Source organism: Pinus tabuliformis, chromosome 7 (assembly GCF_031772625.1).
Source record: "Pinus tabuliformis cultivar Carrire ecotype Pingquan chromosome 7, CPIR1, whole genome shotgun sequence".
In the NCBI taxonomy this organism is placed as follows: Eukaryota; Viridiplantae; Streptophyta; class Pinopsida; order Pinales; family Pinaceae; genus Pinus; species Pinus tabuliformis.
In genome coordinates, this window is record NC_142293.1 from 113,670,480 (window position 1) to 113,688,348 (window position 17,869).

A 17,869-nucleotide genomic window follows, 5' to 3' on the forward strand; every position below is an offset into this window, starting at 1 on the left:
GATTCTCAGATGCAGATTGGGCAGGCAGTTCAATGGACAGGAAAAGTACCTCTGGGTATTGCTTCAACGTTTTATCATGAGTGGCTTATTGGTGTAGCAAGAAGCAGAAGTCAGTAGCACTGAGCTCTGCAGAAGCAGAGTATATGGCAGCAAGCACAGCTAAGTGTGAAGTTATATGGCTTCGAAAGTTGCTAGTAAGCTTGTTTAAGTAGAGGATGGAGGCCACCAGTGTCTATTGCGACAATCAGAGTTGCATCAAGCTCTTTTGAGAATTCAGTGTTTCACAATAGGTCAAAACACATAGATATTCGGTGTCATTTCATTAGAGATTGTGTGTATGTTGATTTGAGGTAGCATCAAATGTGCTCTAAGCCTCAAATTTTGCAAGGAGGCTTGGGCACAGGTATTCCAAAGAACCCAGAAAGTGCTTTGGGAAATTCCACCCATAAGTGATTTTATTAAAATAATTAATATTTTTAATGGGGTTCATAAGTCTAAACTTAGTAAAATTAAAATATTAATGGGTATTAATCTAATCAAGGGAGAAACTTGTAGAAAAAGCCATGGATCAACCCAAAACGATCTGAGCCTTTGATTATGTTTTCATCTAGGTTGTTGGTTGTCCAACAGAAAGATATAAGAAGGGGCTTGAGGGTCATTTGGAAAACACACAGAGATTGAGAAAATCGATTGTCTAAAGTGAGAAGTTCTCACGAGGAAAATCGATTGAGGAGATCTTGCAGCAGAGGGGCAATGAGAATCCGGGAGAAGGAATTTCCGAAGAGTACAAGGCAGAGGGAGAACAGAAACACGTCCAGAGGAAGGCTGACACTGGCCCACGCAGTGTTGACGTAGAGGCAGCACAGTCCTTGAAGGGAAGTCGAGTTCCTACTAAGGGAAGTTGAAATTTAGTCGCTGGAAGCCAGGGTGTGAGTCTGGGAGGCAGAAATTCGATTTCTCAGCCAGTAGAGGATCTAGAGGAGAGGCAGCGTAATACCCAGGAGGGGTGACGCAGGGACCACGCAGAGGGTGACGTAGAGCCTCCAGAGCAACAAGATCAGTCACTGATTCTCCAGTGACAAGGTGAGATCATTTCACCAGTATTTTGTTCAGTATTCTCTCTGTATTGGATTTCTAGTTGAGCATCATAGAATTGTACTCAGAATTTCTCCTGCATAATAATAAAACCCTCAGAGTTGCTGCATCGGTTTTCCCAAGTTGGTTTTTTTCGGGGACTATTTTTCCAAAAGTAACTGTGTCCTATATGTTGTATTTTTCTTTCTTGCTCAGTATTTTGTTTTCGCATGTATGTTAATTGAGTGAACGATGCAGATGTATTTGCTTTGATATTTACCATAGAGCACAGTAAATAACTTGCATGAATTAACAAGTAGGAGAAGTAACATCATTTTGCTGCAGTAGGGGTTCCTCTTGTGGAATTTTCACAGTGTAGCATGGAGCGGTCCAGCTACAGTATGTTCCCACAAATAAGAAAGTTGCAGATATATTCACAAAAGCTCTAGGTAGAGCTAAGTTTGTTTATTTTAGAGAACAGATGGGTATGGTGGAGAACCCATTTCAATAGCAGGGATAGTTTATTTTGGATGCTTCTCAATTGCAGTTGTTGCAATTGCAGAAGCAACATATGAGAGGGAGTTGCAGTGCAGACGCAGACTTGGCAGCAGTATAACAATGTTAGCAGCAACACAGATGCAACATCAAAGTTTCGCAGTGATTGATGGACAATGACTGAGGAAATAGCATAGTGACTAAGGGAACAATGCAGTGACTGAGGAAACAACGAGTGACTAAGTTAACAGCACTGTGACTGAGTGAGTAGCACTAAGATTGAAGGCGCAGCATAGTCATTTCCAACAGAGTTTCTTGTCAGACATCAACAACGTGACAGAGGGTGGTATAGAAACAAGGTGTTGTGACAGGATGTGCAACACTAAAGAGAGAACACCGTCCTTGCTAAGAGGGAGTGTTAGTTTTGTAGCATCGGATGTGTTCTAGTCTCAAAACTCTATGGAGAGGCTAAAACACATGAGATCTCCAAAACCCAGAAATCATTTCTGGAAATTCCACGTAGAAGTACCTCAATTAGATTATTAGCCTAGTTTTAATTATTTCCTAAGTCTAAACTTAGGAAAAGGGGTTAATTAATCAGTATTAATTGAGAAAATGTATGAATTATCTAGAAACTCATAAAGATCGACAGGGAAATAATCTAGGCCCTTCATTAAGATTTAATCTTGGTCGTTGAGGTCCAACAAAAGATTATAAGAAGTCGATGGGTAGATGGAGAATTACACCAGTGCAAACACTCAGTGATCTAGACAAATCAATTTTTTAGAAACAGTGATTCGGCAGGAGGATTTGAGCCAGAGATCGAGTAGCAGGTGGCAAAGGAGTGAGGAAGTATTCTAGTGGAGGTTTCTAGTGCCGGAAAATTCAGATTGAGGGAGTGCGAGTTTGCCCAGAGGGATTGCGCAAGGATTGTGTAGGCAGTGTTGTCGCACAGATTGACACGACAACGCTCAGACCGGGGGCTGTCACTCTGATCCCCGATCTCTCCGTTTAAGCCTGTCTCCCGCGGCTAAGGGGGGTAGACCCTATGAAAAGACGAAGACCAACTGTCGACCAGTTGGTTGGGAGACACGATATGATGAGCACTAAAATGATTTAATTGATTTAGCAGACCAGTGCCTTATGAGATTGGTGTTAAAACGATTACTTGTTAGATGATATAGAAATATAAACCGTGAACAACAATCATTTGTCATCAAATAATTTAGAACAATGCAAGATATCAGTTAAAACAACAATGCTCTTATAATGACCGAAGCTCAATAACGATATCCAATAACTAAGAATTTTGAAGAGATGAATGCTTTAAACAACCACGCAAATCATAAATCATTAACCAGATATCATATTTATGCAGCTAAATCTTCAAGATGATCATTCGTGTGCATAACTTGAAAATTTAAATCTCTAGCATGACAATTTTATGGAGAAAAACTAAATCCTGACAAAATTCCCACAATGCCTTTTTATGCTTTTTTTTTTTTTCTTTTTAATTATTTAAAAAAACAAAAAAAACAAAATCCAGTTCTACTCTTTAAAAGAAAATTTTTATGATTTTAATTTTTTTTTTTTTTTTTTTTTCTTATAATAAAATCTAACTATAAAATCAAATTAAACTAAATCAGAAATTAGATTTCTAAACCAAACTTTTTAAAATCCTAAATTAAAGTCTATTCTAAATCTAAAGCAATATAAAAATCAAATCTAAATTTGAAATCTTTTATTAATAAAATCTAAAAAAAAAAGAGGAATCTAAACAAAATATATAAAAAAAACTAAACCCTAACTAAAGAAAACAAAAAGAAACTAAACGCTACCTCTTTATTTTTATTATTATATATATATATTTTTTATATATGCCTTACGACTTTCAGTAATCTACGAAGTCAAAAAAAAAAGAAAACCTAAACCTAAGACAAAGAGCTAAGCTATGAATGAACGCGTCAGCCTCTTAAAAAAAATTCAGCGTGAGTTTCAGATGACTGCGGGATGCTCGACGGGCCTGCAGACTGATCCTGGGCGTGCTGACTATACTCGGGCTCAAAAATATGATGGTCGTAAAACGAATTTTCAGCGGAGATCGAACATTCAAAACTGTTTCAGAGATTACCTGAGGATGCTGAGTTGCAAGACTTCGATTTAAATCAAATCTTCTTACCTGACGCTTTCACACATTATGTCTGCGTATTCTACCTTACGCCATTGTCTGAGACGTGCAGCCTCCAGCGACCAAATGGTGATGATAAAATAAAATGCGCAGACGTTGCAGAGTAAATACCTGGGCCGACGGTGAATATGGCGGAATGCTCACGATTTCAGGTATTACCTGGTTAACCCGGAGCTCCCACTGTTGACGATTTCAGCACGAAAATTTCTCACTGTTATGGCAGATAAAAATGCTACCTATTCGACCCAAAGCCTCCACACGAAATGCTCTGAGCTAATTTACTTGAACGCTTTTGGATACAAGAACACGATTTTCAGTCAATGCACCCAAAAATATCACTAAGGATTATTCGGTGTATGCGTTGCAACCTCTGACAGGCTCACGTAATGGCAGCAATTGATAAAATGCATTGATGTTTCTCTTTCCTGATTGGCCTGTAAATATTTCTTACTGTCTTTGTACAAATTCTAGCAGCTGGATGCTAAATTTTGTAATGCAGGCTTGACCAGCGTATACCCCGAAAGGAGTTCTTGTTTTATTGGTCGCTCACCAGATAATGATAGATCAGCACAGTATGTAATGCCCTAGGGCATCTGATCCTCGAGCTGAGTGTGGAAGGACTGTATCCGCTGGCGAAATAAGGTGTGGGTGAGGGCCTTAGAAATCTCTAACAATCCTGTAACCTAAAATGGACAAGATCACCCAAGGAATGATATATGTCTAAAACCAAAACTGAAAACCCTAATTAAACCTATGTATAAAGCAAAATTTTGAAACCCCAAAACAGCTGATTAATTTACAGATTTTGGCCCCTTTTGACAGCTAGATTTAGCAATAAGAACAGAAATATTTTCAGAAAATTTCAGATTTTACTGTGAAGAACTTCAGAAAATCTCTCATGCAATTTGGAGAAAATAAACTGAATGATAGACCCAGGATCAAAACCAGCTGGGCTCAACAAGAAAATTGCTTGCGGGAGTTGGCTGGTTCAGCCGAGAACTTCCCCAAACACCCGCTAATCTTCTTCAATAAGGGTTTCCTGCACAGCTCACTTCAGCCATCAGTAAAGAGAGAGAAAATAATACTAGATCTCAGAAAGCAATGGAGATACTTGCCATTACTCCAGAAACCCTAATACCATTCAAACCCTAGCAAGTGAACAAGATACCTGTGCTCACAATACCCTACAATAAGCTATTATTAATGGCTGAAAAATAAAATATGCAGAAAATAAAACAACTCACAGCACTTCTAGAGAGTAACACCATCAAGATTTGGACCCCAAAGTCTTCTTTTATTAACCAGAAACAAATTGCAAGAGAGCTTCTTCAGTATCAGACTCACAGATCGAATGATCTCAAATGACTCCTAGCACCCTATTTAAAGGAAAAGATCCCAACGGCTAGTTCGAGTGATCCATGTCGAAATGATCTCGACCGTCGATGAGGATCAAGACATCTCTTAATCTCATCCGTTGAAATTATTAATTCATTAAAAAATGAAATTTTGCATGTATTTACTCAAAATATTATTATTTTATTAATTTTTAGGGTTTTTGCTTTATTTTATAATTTTTTATTTTTTATTATTTTTATTTTTATTCTATTATTATTTTATTTTTCAGTTATTTATTTATTTATTTTCAAATTTTTTATTTTTTAATTCATTTTTAAATGGATCCTCGAACTTAGCCTTTGGAAAAATCACCTAGGACCTAGGACTTAGGACTCATGAGGGGATTTACAACATTTTCCAACCCTCAAGACACTTTACATCATGACTTTTACAATTTACATCTCAAGGGGGAAAACCCATTTGACATAGACCCTCGTAAACCACCCAGTTCTGCGACACAACCTATAATCTAGCAGATTAACACACTAGAATTCTCCTAAGATTCTAGTGACAAAATCAATCCCGGCTTTGGGGTTAGGTTAAAGGAAAACTCTGCCGATCATGGATCGGTGAGACGAAAAACCTTCCGGGATGTAGATTATCACTTAGAAAATTAGGTCCACCTAGGCAATTGACAGACATGACTTATATCTGCTAAGACTATTTACAATTTATACATGCAGACTGGGTTTACAACATAAATTGATGAAGCTGCCGATGACTGCAGAATGGCACGGACATGTCGATCAAGTGCTACCCCTTTTTGCGAAGAAAAGGGGGTGTACTGCATGGGTAGTTGACCGGTAGTGGTCAACATCTGGCTCTACTTGGGGACACGTTGCTGCACTGCAGGAATGTGAGAATCCAGAATCTGCATCCATGCAACACACAACAAAATATAAGTAGCGTCCGTCCAAAAAATCATCATATAACATTAAGCACATGAAAGATATAAGCTCTTCATTTATTAACTATCTAATCCTAAAACAGAAATGGAAATGCTGAAAAAACAAGGAGTAGGGTTAGAAATACAATACAAAGGATGCCCCATGGCATCAGATATGTTCAATATAGTGTATACTGAGCATTTGCCTGCTTTCAGGCAAATCTGTCGGCTGCTTGTCGGATGTGCCATGTCCAAGTTTGCATATGGTAGGACTTTTTCCTATCCGAAAATCAAGCTGCTCGCGGCTGTCTGATGCATCAAACCTTTTTCTCTTTCTCTTTCTCTTGCGCTTTTTCTTTGTGGCAGGCTGTATTACTGATGACATGGAACTTTCTGTTTCAAAGCTATGAGATGAAGTATGTAAGATATGCGTGACATGTCTTTCTTTATCCTGCATCTGATCTTTATCATTTTTAAGTCTATCTGGATCACCTTCAATTAACCATCTTTCAATCAAACCGATGACCTCATAATAAGATGGAGCTTGTTGCGGCAAATGAGAAGGCTCCTGATCTATTGATGTCCCCTGGTTTCTCTCATCCTTTGACCATTGTTGAAACTTTTGAACCTGTATTTTAATGGCATCCATCTAACTAGAGTGTTCAACCTTTATAGCATTGATTTGCCTGACATGGTCTTCTTCCATATCTTTTATTACTTTATCGGTCTTTTCCTTTAAGTTCATCAAGCAATACTGCATAGAGTTTATTTCTTCTTTATGATTTGCTTGCATGGTGGCCAACTGATTATTATGATCAAACGTCATGATAGTCATTTCTTCATCCATAGTTAATAACTTGTTTTGCATATAATTAATTTTCCTATCATGATCAGCTTTCATGGTCGTCATATTTTCCTCTAAGCCTGACATTTTGATTTGCATGAAACTAATTTCTGTGTCATGATTAGTCTTTATGGCCTCAATTTCTTTAGCATGCTGATTTTGCATAATCTCCATGTCCCTATTACGTTTTTCCAGGTGGGTGCATAAAGTTCTCACATCATTGACGTAATTAGTTTGATTAATCTCCATATTTTTTACCAGCATCATTAGCTCTTGTATAATTTGCCTTTGATCTTCCTTTTCATTGTCATTTGTCCCTGCTTTTCCACTATCATGGACTTGATTTGCAATAGTACAGGTGGATGACACATTCTGATCTTGAAATCTTTCGTCAACAGCTGGACCTTTTATCAAATTACTTTCATTCTGTTGCACAATTTTAGGGGCAGAAGGCAAGCTGTTTGGATTACCATATCTATCTTTAAAAGCATTGACAATGTCTTGTAAAGAAGTGAAAGAATCCTTAGGAAAATTATTAAACCAATTCAAAGCATCACCCTCTAAAGAAAAGACAAAAAGACGCATTTTGATATCTTCATGATTAAACTGAGGGGGTCTACAATATATGATCATTATACGAGTAAACAAGCCTAGATGCCTTCTAACAGCGATTGAATCACCACCCGAGAACACAGGTAATTTAGAAATGGCCTCCTCCGGAAAATCATGGAGACGGTCAGTAAAATGACATGGTTTAAATGAATAATCCATGATGAATAATAAGGGATCAGATGGATGATAGAACGAGATCTCTGCTCAAGAAAATCAATAGATGAGAGAAATGGAGTCGCCACTTGAACAATGAATCTAATTCTAGGATCCAAAAAGGAAACACAAGCAGATATGAGGAAGGCTTCTTGTCTGGGAAAAAATAAGAAAATGGAGTCGCCACCCAAACAAGAAACAAACCGAAGAGAAGCTGCTGATATGACGAAAGATAAGGCAATAAAAGATCCAAATGATAACCCAAAAGGTTGAATCTGCCAGCTCAAATGAGAGATGAGAAAGATGAGAAGATGAATGTCGATGAAACTCTAGGAACAAAAAAACTCTATCCCCGGCAACGGCGCCAAAAAATGTTGGCGTTGCCGGCTCAAACGAATGATAGAAAGATGAACGATGAATGATGAAAAGTCGTTGAAAAACCGAGAATAAAGTATCCCCGGCAACGGTGCCAAAAAATGTTGGCGTTGCCGGGCCAGATGAAAAGATAAGAAATGAGAAGGATGATTGTCGTTCAGACGCCGGGAATAAAATATCCCCGGCAACGGCGCCAAAAAATGTTGTCGCACAGATTGACACGACAATGCTCAGACCGGGGGCTGTCACTCTGATCCCCGATCTCTCCGTTTAAGCCTGTCTCCCGCGGCTAAGGGGGGTAGACCTTATGAAAAGACGAAGACCAACTGTCGACCAGTTGGTTGGGAGACACGATATGATGAGCACTAAAATGATTTAATTGATTTAGCAGACCAGTGCCTTATGAGATTGGTGTTAAAACGATTACTTGTTAGATGATATAGAAATATAAACCGTGAACAGCAATCATTTGTCATCAAATAATTTAGAACAGTGCAAGATATCAGTTAAAACAACAATGCTCTTATAATGACCAAAGCTCAATAATGATATCCAATAACTGAGAATTTTGAAGAGATGAATGCTTTAAACAACCACACAAATCATAAATCATTAACCAGATATCATATTTATGCAGCTAAATCTTCAAGATGATCATTCGTGTGCATAACTTGAAAATTTAAATCTCCAGCATGACAATTTTATGAGAAAAACTAAATCCTGACAAAATTTCCACAATGCCTTTTTTTTTTTTTAATTATTTAAAAAAAAAAAAAAAAAAAAAAAAAACAAAATCCAGTTCTACTCAGAAAATTTTTATGATTTTAAAAATTTGAAATTTTTTATTTATTTATTTTTTTTTTTTTTTTTTTTAAATCTAACTATAAAATCAAATTAAACTAAATCAGAAATTAGATTTCTAAACCAAACTTTTTAAAATCCTAAATTAAAGTCTATTCTAAATCTAAAGCAATATAAAAATCAAATCTAAATTTGAAATCTTATATTAATAAAATCTAATAAAAAAAAGAGGAATCTAAACAAAATATATAAAAAAAAACCTAACTAAAGAAAACAGAAAGAAACTAAACGCTACCTCTTTATTTTTATTATTATATATATATATTTTTTTATATATGCCTTACGACTTTCAGTAATCTACGAAGTAAAAAAAAAAAAGAAAACCTAAACCTAAGACAAAGAGCTAAGCTATGAATGAACGCGTCAACCTCTAAAAAAAAATTCAGCGTGAGTTTTAGATGACTGCGAGACGCTCGACGGGCCTGCGGACCGATCCTGGGCGTGCTGACTATACTCGGGCTCAAAAATATGATGGTCGTAAAACGAATTTTCAGCGGAGATCGAACATTCAAAACTGTTTCAAAGATTACCTGAGGATGCTGAGTTACAAGACTTCGATTTAAATCAAATCTTCTTACCTGACGCTTTCACACATTATGTCTGCGTATTCTACCTTACGCCATTGTCTGAGATGTGCAGCCTCCAGTGACCAAATGGTGATGATAAAATAAAATGCGCAGACGTTGCAGAGTAAATACCTGGGCCGACGGTGAATATGGCGGAATGCTCACGATTTCAGGTATTACCTGGTTAACCCGGAGCTCCCACTGTTGACGATTTCAGCACGAAAATTTCTCACTGTTGTCTGCGGATACTTACGCTGGCCCGACAGTGCATATGGCAGATAAAAATGCTACCTATTCGACCCAAAGCCTCCACACGAAATGCTCTGAGCTAATTTACTTGAACGCTTTTGGATACAAGAACACGATTTTCAGTCAATGCACCCAAAAATATCACTAAGGATTATTCGGTGTATGCGTTGCAACCTCTGACAGGCTCACATAATGGCAGCAATTGATAAAATGCATTGATGTTTCTCTTTCCTGATTGGCCTATAAATATTTCTTACTGTCTTTGTACAAATTCTAGCAGCTGGATGCTAAATTTTGTAATGCAGGCTTGACCAGCGTATACCCCGAAAGGAGTTCTTGTTTTATTGGTCACTCACCAAATAATGATAGATCAACACAGTATGTAATGCCCTAGGGCATCTGATCCTCGAGCTGAGCGTGGAAGGACTGTATCCGCTGGCGAAATAAGGTGTGGGTGAGGGCCTTAGAAATCTCTAACAATCCTGTAACCTAAAATGGACAAGATCACCCAAGGAATGATATATGTCTAAAACCAAAACTGAAAACCCTAATTAAACTTGTGTATAAAGCAAAATTTTGAAACCCCAAAACAGCTGATTAATTTACAGATTTTGGCCCCTTTTGACAGCCAGATTTAGCAATAAGAACAGAAATATTTTTAGAAAATTTCAGATTTTACTGTGAAAAACTTCAGAAAATCTCTCATGCAATTTGGAGAAAATAAACTGAATGATAGACCCAGGATCAAAACTAGCTGGGCTCAACAAGAAAATTGCTTGCGGGAGTTGGCTGGTTCAGCCGAGAACTTCCCCAAACACCCGCTAATCTTCTTCAATAAGGGTTTCCTGCACAGCTCACTTCAGCCATCAGTAAAGAGAGAGAAAATAATACTAGATCTCAGAAAGCAATGGAGATACCTGCCATTACTCCAGAAACCCTAATACCATTCAAACCCTAGCAAGTGAACAAGATACCTGTGCTCAAAATACCCTACAATAAGCTATTATTAATGGCTGAAAAATAAAATATGCAGAAAATAAAACAGCTCACAGCACTTCGAGAGAGTAACACCATCAAGATTTGGACCCCAAAGTCTTCTTTTATTAACCAGAAACAAATTGCAAGAGAGCTTCTTCAGTACCAGACTCACAGATCGAATGATCTCAAATGACTCCTAGCACCCTATTTAAAGGAAAAGATCCCAACGGCTAGTTCGAGTGATCCATGTCGAAATGATCTCGACCGTCGATGAGGATCAAGACATCTCTTAATCTCATCCGTCGAAATTATTAATTCATTAAAAAATGAAATTTTGCATGTATTTACTCAAAATATTATTATTTTATTATTTTTTAGGGTTTTTGCTTTATTTTATAATTTTTTATTATTTTTTATTTTTTATTATTTTTATTTTTATTTTTCAGTTATTTATTTATCTATTTTCAAATTTTTTAATTTTTAATTCATTTTTAAATGGATCCTCGAACTTAGCCTTTGGAAAAATCACCTAGGACCTAGGACTTAGGACTCATGAGGGGATTTACAACATTTTCCAACCCTCAAGACACTTTACATCATGACTTTTACAATTTACATCTCAAGGGGGAAAACCCATTTGACATAGACCCTCGTAAACCACCCAGTTCTGCGACACAACCTATAATCTAGCAGATTAACACACTAGGATTCTCCTAAGATTCTAGTGACAAAATCAATCCCGGCTTTGGGGTTAGGTTGAAGGAAAACTCTGCCGATCATGGATCGGTGAGACGAAAAACCTTCCGGGACGTAGATTATCACTTAGAAAATTAGGTCCACCTAGGCAATTGACAGACATGACTTATATCTGCTAAGACTATTTACAATTTATATATGCAGACTGGGTTTACAACATAAATTGATGAAGCTGCCGATGACTGCAGAATGGCACGGACATGTCGATCAAGTGCTACCCCTTTTTGCGAAGAAAAGGGGGTGTACTGCATGGGTAGTTGACCGGTAGTGGTCAACAAAGGCATTGTGGGAATTTTGTCAGGATTTAGTTTTTCTCCATAAAATTGTCATGTTGGAGATTTAAATTTTCAAGTTATGCACACGAATGATCATCTTGAAGATTTAGCTGCATAAATATGATATCTGGTTAATGATTTATGATTTGCGTGGTTGTTTAAAGCATTCATCTCTTCAAAATTATCAGTTATTGGATATCGTTATTGAGCTTTGGTCATTATAAGAGCATTGTTGTTTTAACTGATATCTTGCACTGTTCTAAATTATTTGATGACAAATGATTGCTGTTCACAGTTTATATTTCTATATCATCTAACAAGTAATCGTTTTAACACCAATCTCATAAGGCACTTGTCTGCTAAATCAATTAAATCATTTTAGTGCTCATCATATCGTGTCTCCCAACCAACTGGTCAACAGTTGGTCTTCGTCTTTTCATAGGGTCTACCCCCCTTAGCCGCGGGAGACAGGCTTAAACGGAGAGATCGGGGATCAGAGTGACAGCCCCCGGTCTGAGCGTTGTCGTGTCAATCTGTGCGACAACAGGCGGCAATAGTAGAACAGTTCAATCTAGTTGGGGGAGCAGTCGATTCAGTAGTTGGTGGTTGGGGTTTTGATCAGGAGGACCAGTGAATCAATTCCAGAGCCAAAGAGAAGTAGAGCTGAAGATTTCAGGAGTTTCTAGAGGCAGCAGCAGCAAGGCCTACACAAGCACTATTTAGAGGCTGACGCAGAAGGAAGTGCGAATTATTGAGGAGCCAGTTTCAGGAGTTGAAATCAGTTGTGGGGTGAGGAAAAATCCTCAAAATAATTTTGCCAGTGATTCTCTTAGATTGGATTGCTAGTTTGGCATCCAACTTATTGTACTCAGATTTACTGTTGAAGAATAATAATAAAACCGTCATCTGCTGCACCGGTTTTCCCAAGTTAGCTTTTTTCGGGGACAATTATCCAAAAATAACAGTGTCAAAATTCTTGTGTGCGCTAGAATTTCTCAGTTTCCAATATTTTGTTTTCCGCAGTATTTTTATGATGAAAATTGCAGTTGTGATTTTATTCATTGTTTGTCGTAGCAAATAAACTGCATAATTAAATTTACAATTAGGAGAATAATTTCCAGTTGCTGCAATAGATGAAATTTTCACAGTCTCGTGCTATCTACCTCACACTATGGAATGGTATGACTCTCGCTTTGTTATGTTGGTGGCTCGCTAATTTTATTGGTGGATCCCTTCTTTCTATGATTCGCAATTGGATCATTGATTTGAATGCATCGCATTATAGATTGAGACCATCACATCCTATATTGATATTGCTACAATTTGTAAGGTATGTTATTGGCAACGTTATAGTTTGTATGATTACTATTGGCATCATTGTTACGGTTTGGCATCATTACAACTTGTACTAAATTGACATTTTTCCCCAGTTTAAAATTTTGTCTTTATATATATGTGGCTTCATGGCAAACATAAATGTATGGTATGGCTAAGCTCTTCATGGCAGACAAAGATGTATGGTATGGCTAAATTTTTCATGGTAGGCATAGATGTATGGTATGGCCAAGTTTTTCATGGCAAATACAGATGTATGATATGGCTATGTTTTTCATGGCAGACAGAGATGTATGTTCTAGCTAAGTTTTTCATGGCAAACAAAGATGTATGGTATGGCTAATCTCTTCATGGCGGACAAAAATGTATGGTATGGCTAACCTCTTCATGGCAAACAAAAAGCTATGGTATGACATGATATGAAATGCATTGTGACTTTGACTTGGTTTCTTGCACTATGGTAATAATTGTCACATATTCTAATCTCTCGTATATGAATCTTTGGGTCATCAATATATTTTTGATATCAGTGACTTCAATTTTGATTTGCATTGATATATGACCGTTGTTGATTATGGCTTTGCGGACAGTATTACATATGGCAAGAGTTGTGGGTAAAAGAATCAAATAACCCTAATCAGTTAGGGTTTGTACAGAAACCATTCTTCAATGACCTATTGTGACATATAGCAAGTTCATGATAAATGAATGTATAACATTCTTTATGATGAGATCCATGTGTCCCTAATCATATATGACAGTGATGGTATAGTATTCTATGGCACTTATGATAGAAGTAGTTCTCTTGCTCCTATAATGATGTAACAGTGATCTCCACAATGGCAGACTCTTCGATAATTTGACTTCACTTGAAAATTGGTGACAGTGATGCCCTAGATGCATATGTCCAAGAATTGTATTACAGTAATCTCTACATGAAGACAATACTTCGGATGACATCCCTCTTGGATATGTCTCGTATTGTTCACAAACATAGTTGTGAACCCCTTTGTATTGGTCCTAGGTGGCATGATATGGTTTATGATGATGTACTTTGTATCACAACTGAACAATTGATGAAATCTAATAGAAGAAGAAGAACCGAATTCCGGGTTTTCCCCTTTTGTGGGGTTTTGCCCTGGTCTCCGACCAATCTTGGTGTCTCTATGTGCGTATGCTTTTCTTCTAACGTTCCTTTTCTATTCCGTTGCATTATTGGTGATATTGTTCTTTCTTCATAATTGCATATGATGTGATAATGTTAAAGTGTTGTGGGGTGAATTCAATGAGTAATTACTGTAATGCAATTATCTTAAGAAAATAACAATATAGCCCTAGAGAATATTAACACTCTGAGCATTGTTGCATTAGGTGTACAATTTGGACAACAAAAGGCCTCAATAGGAAGGCTTATTTTTTACTTATGAGCTATTTGGTGGGCTTGTCACCAATAGGATTGTTATTTTGCACATTAAAGTTATTTTTAGGGGCTCATTAGGCTAATTAGACTAAATCGAACTCCTTATGGCTCATATAAATAGAAGATGAGTGTCATTTGTTTCTCATCGTCATTTGGATTGGGATTTCTCTTGAAAAAGAATCTGGACCTACAATTGATGGACAAAATTGGATGTTGTTGATGCATTTTGAAGTTTGGATTTTTACTATTCTTGTCTTGGAGCTTCTAATTGCAACTATGATGGATGGATATATTTGATTTGTCTTGTAAGTGATATTTTGATGTTATTTCTTTACTTTATTGCATGATTGTTGTATGGAATATCTTGTCACTGTCTCACATGTGCCCTAAAATAAATGTGAATTCATAAAAATATTGGGATTTTGAAGTATTGCATGCATTACATGTTACACAAATGTGAATGAACGTTCCTAGAGGCTTGATTATCTTTCATCATCGAAAATCAATTGTTTCTTATCAAGCGAAGTATTAATACCTATTGTTGTTGGGTCGCTGCCTCATTAGGGGTAGCGAAAAGTTGCATAGGACTCCTTGATAGAGCAAAGTTCCTTCATCAAAGTCAATCTTGACTCCATTTCTCCCAATTGTCAAGGCACTGGGTCCTAATCCTAGTTGATCAACCTTAAAACTTTTTCCTTTCACTTTTTCCCATTTTTTGCCCTAACCCTAGAAGGCCAACTAGGGCCTAGTGCAAAATGCATTGAGGTCATCTTGAAGAGTGAGTTAGTATGCTACTGCGTTGGGGTTTCCTCTAGGTATCCTCAAAGTTTGAAGCAATTCTCGTGGCTAGATTGAGAGAAATCCTAAGCCCTAGCTCCAACATCATTTTTGTCCTTAGACTTCTTTGGTTAGTGGCATTTCATAGGTCATTTGTTCTTGAAAACTCGTTGGAAGTTAATCATTCCTTGACCTATCTTATCCTTGCTTGACCTAAGGTATCTTATTCCTCTTTTGATTTTGCAAACCCTAGGCCTTGCTTGGATTCCCCTAGGTCTCTCTTGTGGTCCCAAATCTTTATATGATCACTATCTCACAAAACCCTAAGAGAGGTCCTTTTATTCCCTTAGGAAGCCTTGATTTAGGTGTATCCCTTGTATTGAGTATCCCTTCCTCCTAGGTCTAGGCCTCCTCATAAGCCTTTCTTGGAGAGCCTTTATCTTGCTTTTGAAGCAACCAAGCCATTATTTGAGTCTCTCCTTTGAATGGGCTTTGGAAATCACACCATACCTAGCCATTGATCCTATTATTCTAGTGATTTCCTTCATACCAGGACTCCTCCCATCGGTGAAAGTCCGTAAAGAGCAGGGGACACTGACTGAGGTGACACTGGGTCTCTGTCCCATTTGTTGAAATTTCTAAGTCTAACACGTTAGAAATCCCTACTGCATTATCTAGTTTATTTGAGCTACTTGTTTATTCCATTAACAAGTTATTTATACATATAAATACTGAAAATAAACACAAATGCAACCTTAACTCATGTACAGATCAGCAACATAAATACTAGACAAACACACAAGGGACACCGTTATTTTTGGAAAACACTTCCCCAGAAAAACCCAATGCGAGAAAACCAATGCATCAGTTCTGAGGGTTTTGTTATTAAGCAGCTTTCTTGAGAACAACTAGGGTGCCAAACTAGCTCACCCAACAGAGATTTCTACACAACAGTAATACCTCTGTTGGGTCCCTATAATACTAGTGATTACCCCATTACTATTGTAGTTATACCCCTTATTTATATTGTTGTGCCCCTATTACCCCCATATTGTTATTTCTGTGCCCCATAGAATCCCTCTATTGTTATTTTTGTGGCTTTATATTATTATTGTTAGGTAGGCTGGATTATATTGTGACTCCTTAGACTCCTATATATAGAAAGGAGGTTTTGTCATTTGAATCATTGAAGAATTGTTCATTTATGTAATGTAAAGGAGGTTGCCCCCTCGAAGACGCTGAATTCTAAGGCGTTGATCTATTTTTTCTATCTTTTCTTGAGCTGGTTTCATAACATTTGGTATTAAAGCTTTCAGGTTCCTTACTAGGTGTTTGCATTTTCTTTCCTCGGGGCATCAGTTACCGATAATAATTCTTATGGCAACTGTATATTTGGAACCAAATCAGTTTGTATGGTATCAATGGCTTTGTTCTCGTAAACAATTTATCACTTGGGCAATTTTTACGGAAGAATTGATAGCACATTATGAGGATACAAAAAGCAACATTTTTTTTAGCCAATTGATAAGTCTCAAACAAAAGGGTTCAATAATGGAGCACATTGAGGAGTTCCAAAAATTGAACATAAGGGTAAAAGATATTCCAGAGGAGCATAGGATTGATGTGTTCATAGGGTCTTAAAAGGATAATATCCAACATGATGTTCGCCTTTGGGAACCTGATTCATTAGAGAAGGCATTCAGGTTAGCAAGAAAAATGGAAAGCAAAATTATGGCAACTAGGAAGCATACCACTCACAACTATAAAGACGGAAGTGTTGTTGCCCCTAGTCTTCCACAACCTACAAGGTTGACAACACAACAATTGGAAGAAAAAAGAGCAAAAGGGCTTTGTTACAATTGTGATAGCAAATACACAAAAGGTCATAAGTGTGCTGAGAAGAAATTATTCTACATAGATTGTGAAGAGGAAGAAGAAAAGGAGCAAGAAAAGTCAAAAGAAGAGGTGTAATTGCACAATTATGTTCGCTAGATGTTTCCACATTGGAATCATCTATTTCTCCAGATCTCCAAAAATTTTTGGACAATCATTCCAAGGTATTTGAGACTCCCAAAGGTCTCCCACCTATGCGTGATCATGATCATGCTATTCATCTGATTCCAGGAAGTGTTCCTCCAAACATCAGGCCGTACAGATATCCCTATGTCCAAAAAATTGAAATTGAACGTATGGTTGCAAAAATGCTAGAGGCTGGTATAATTCAACCGAGTCAAAGTTCTTTCTCAGCTCCAGTAGTATTGGTGCACAAGAAGGATGGATCATGGCGCATGTGTCCGGATTATAGGGAGCTCAACAAGCTCACTATTAAAGATAAGTTCCCCATTCCTGTCATTGATGAATTACTGGATGAATTGCATGGATCAATTTACTTCACCAAGTTGGATCTTCGTTCGGGATATCATCAAATCATAATGAAGATTGAAGACATTCCGAAAACGGCATTTAGAACTCATGAGGGTCATTATGAATTTTTGGTCATGCCTTTTGGCCTTACCAATGCACCTTCAACATTTCAAGGTTTGATGAATTCAATTTTCAAACCATTCCTTAGAAAATTTGTGTTAGTATTTTTTGATGATATACTAATCTACAACAAATCTTGGAAGGAT

The 17,869-nt window shown here is 37.2% G+C and overlaps 1 protein-coding gene across 2 annotated transcripts in view; it reads left to right on the forward strand.

The window, feature by feature from the left end:
• The window catches only part of LOC149245553 (NAD(P)-binding Rossmann-fold superfamily protein), a 395,959-nt gene that overhangs the window by 333,948 nt on the left and 44,142 nt on the right, over positions 1 to 17,869 (forward strand). Inside the window, exon 8 of one of the 2 annotated variants that reach the window (XM_089457803.1) lies at positions 13,326 to 13,463. The exons of the other annotated variant lie outside the window; for it this stretch is intronic. Within the exon in view, the coding sequence (XP_089313929.1) occupies positions 13,326 to 13,344 (19 nt within the window). The 3' untranslated portion in view covers positions 13,345 to 13,463. Of the gene's footprint in view, positions 1 to 13,325; positions 13,464 to 17,869 lie in introns of those variants that run through there. 2 annotated transcript variants of the gene reach the window in all.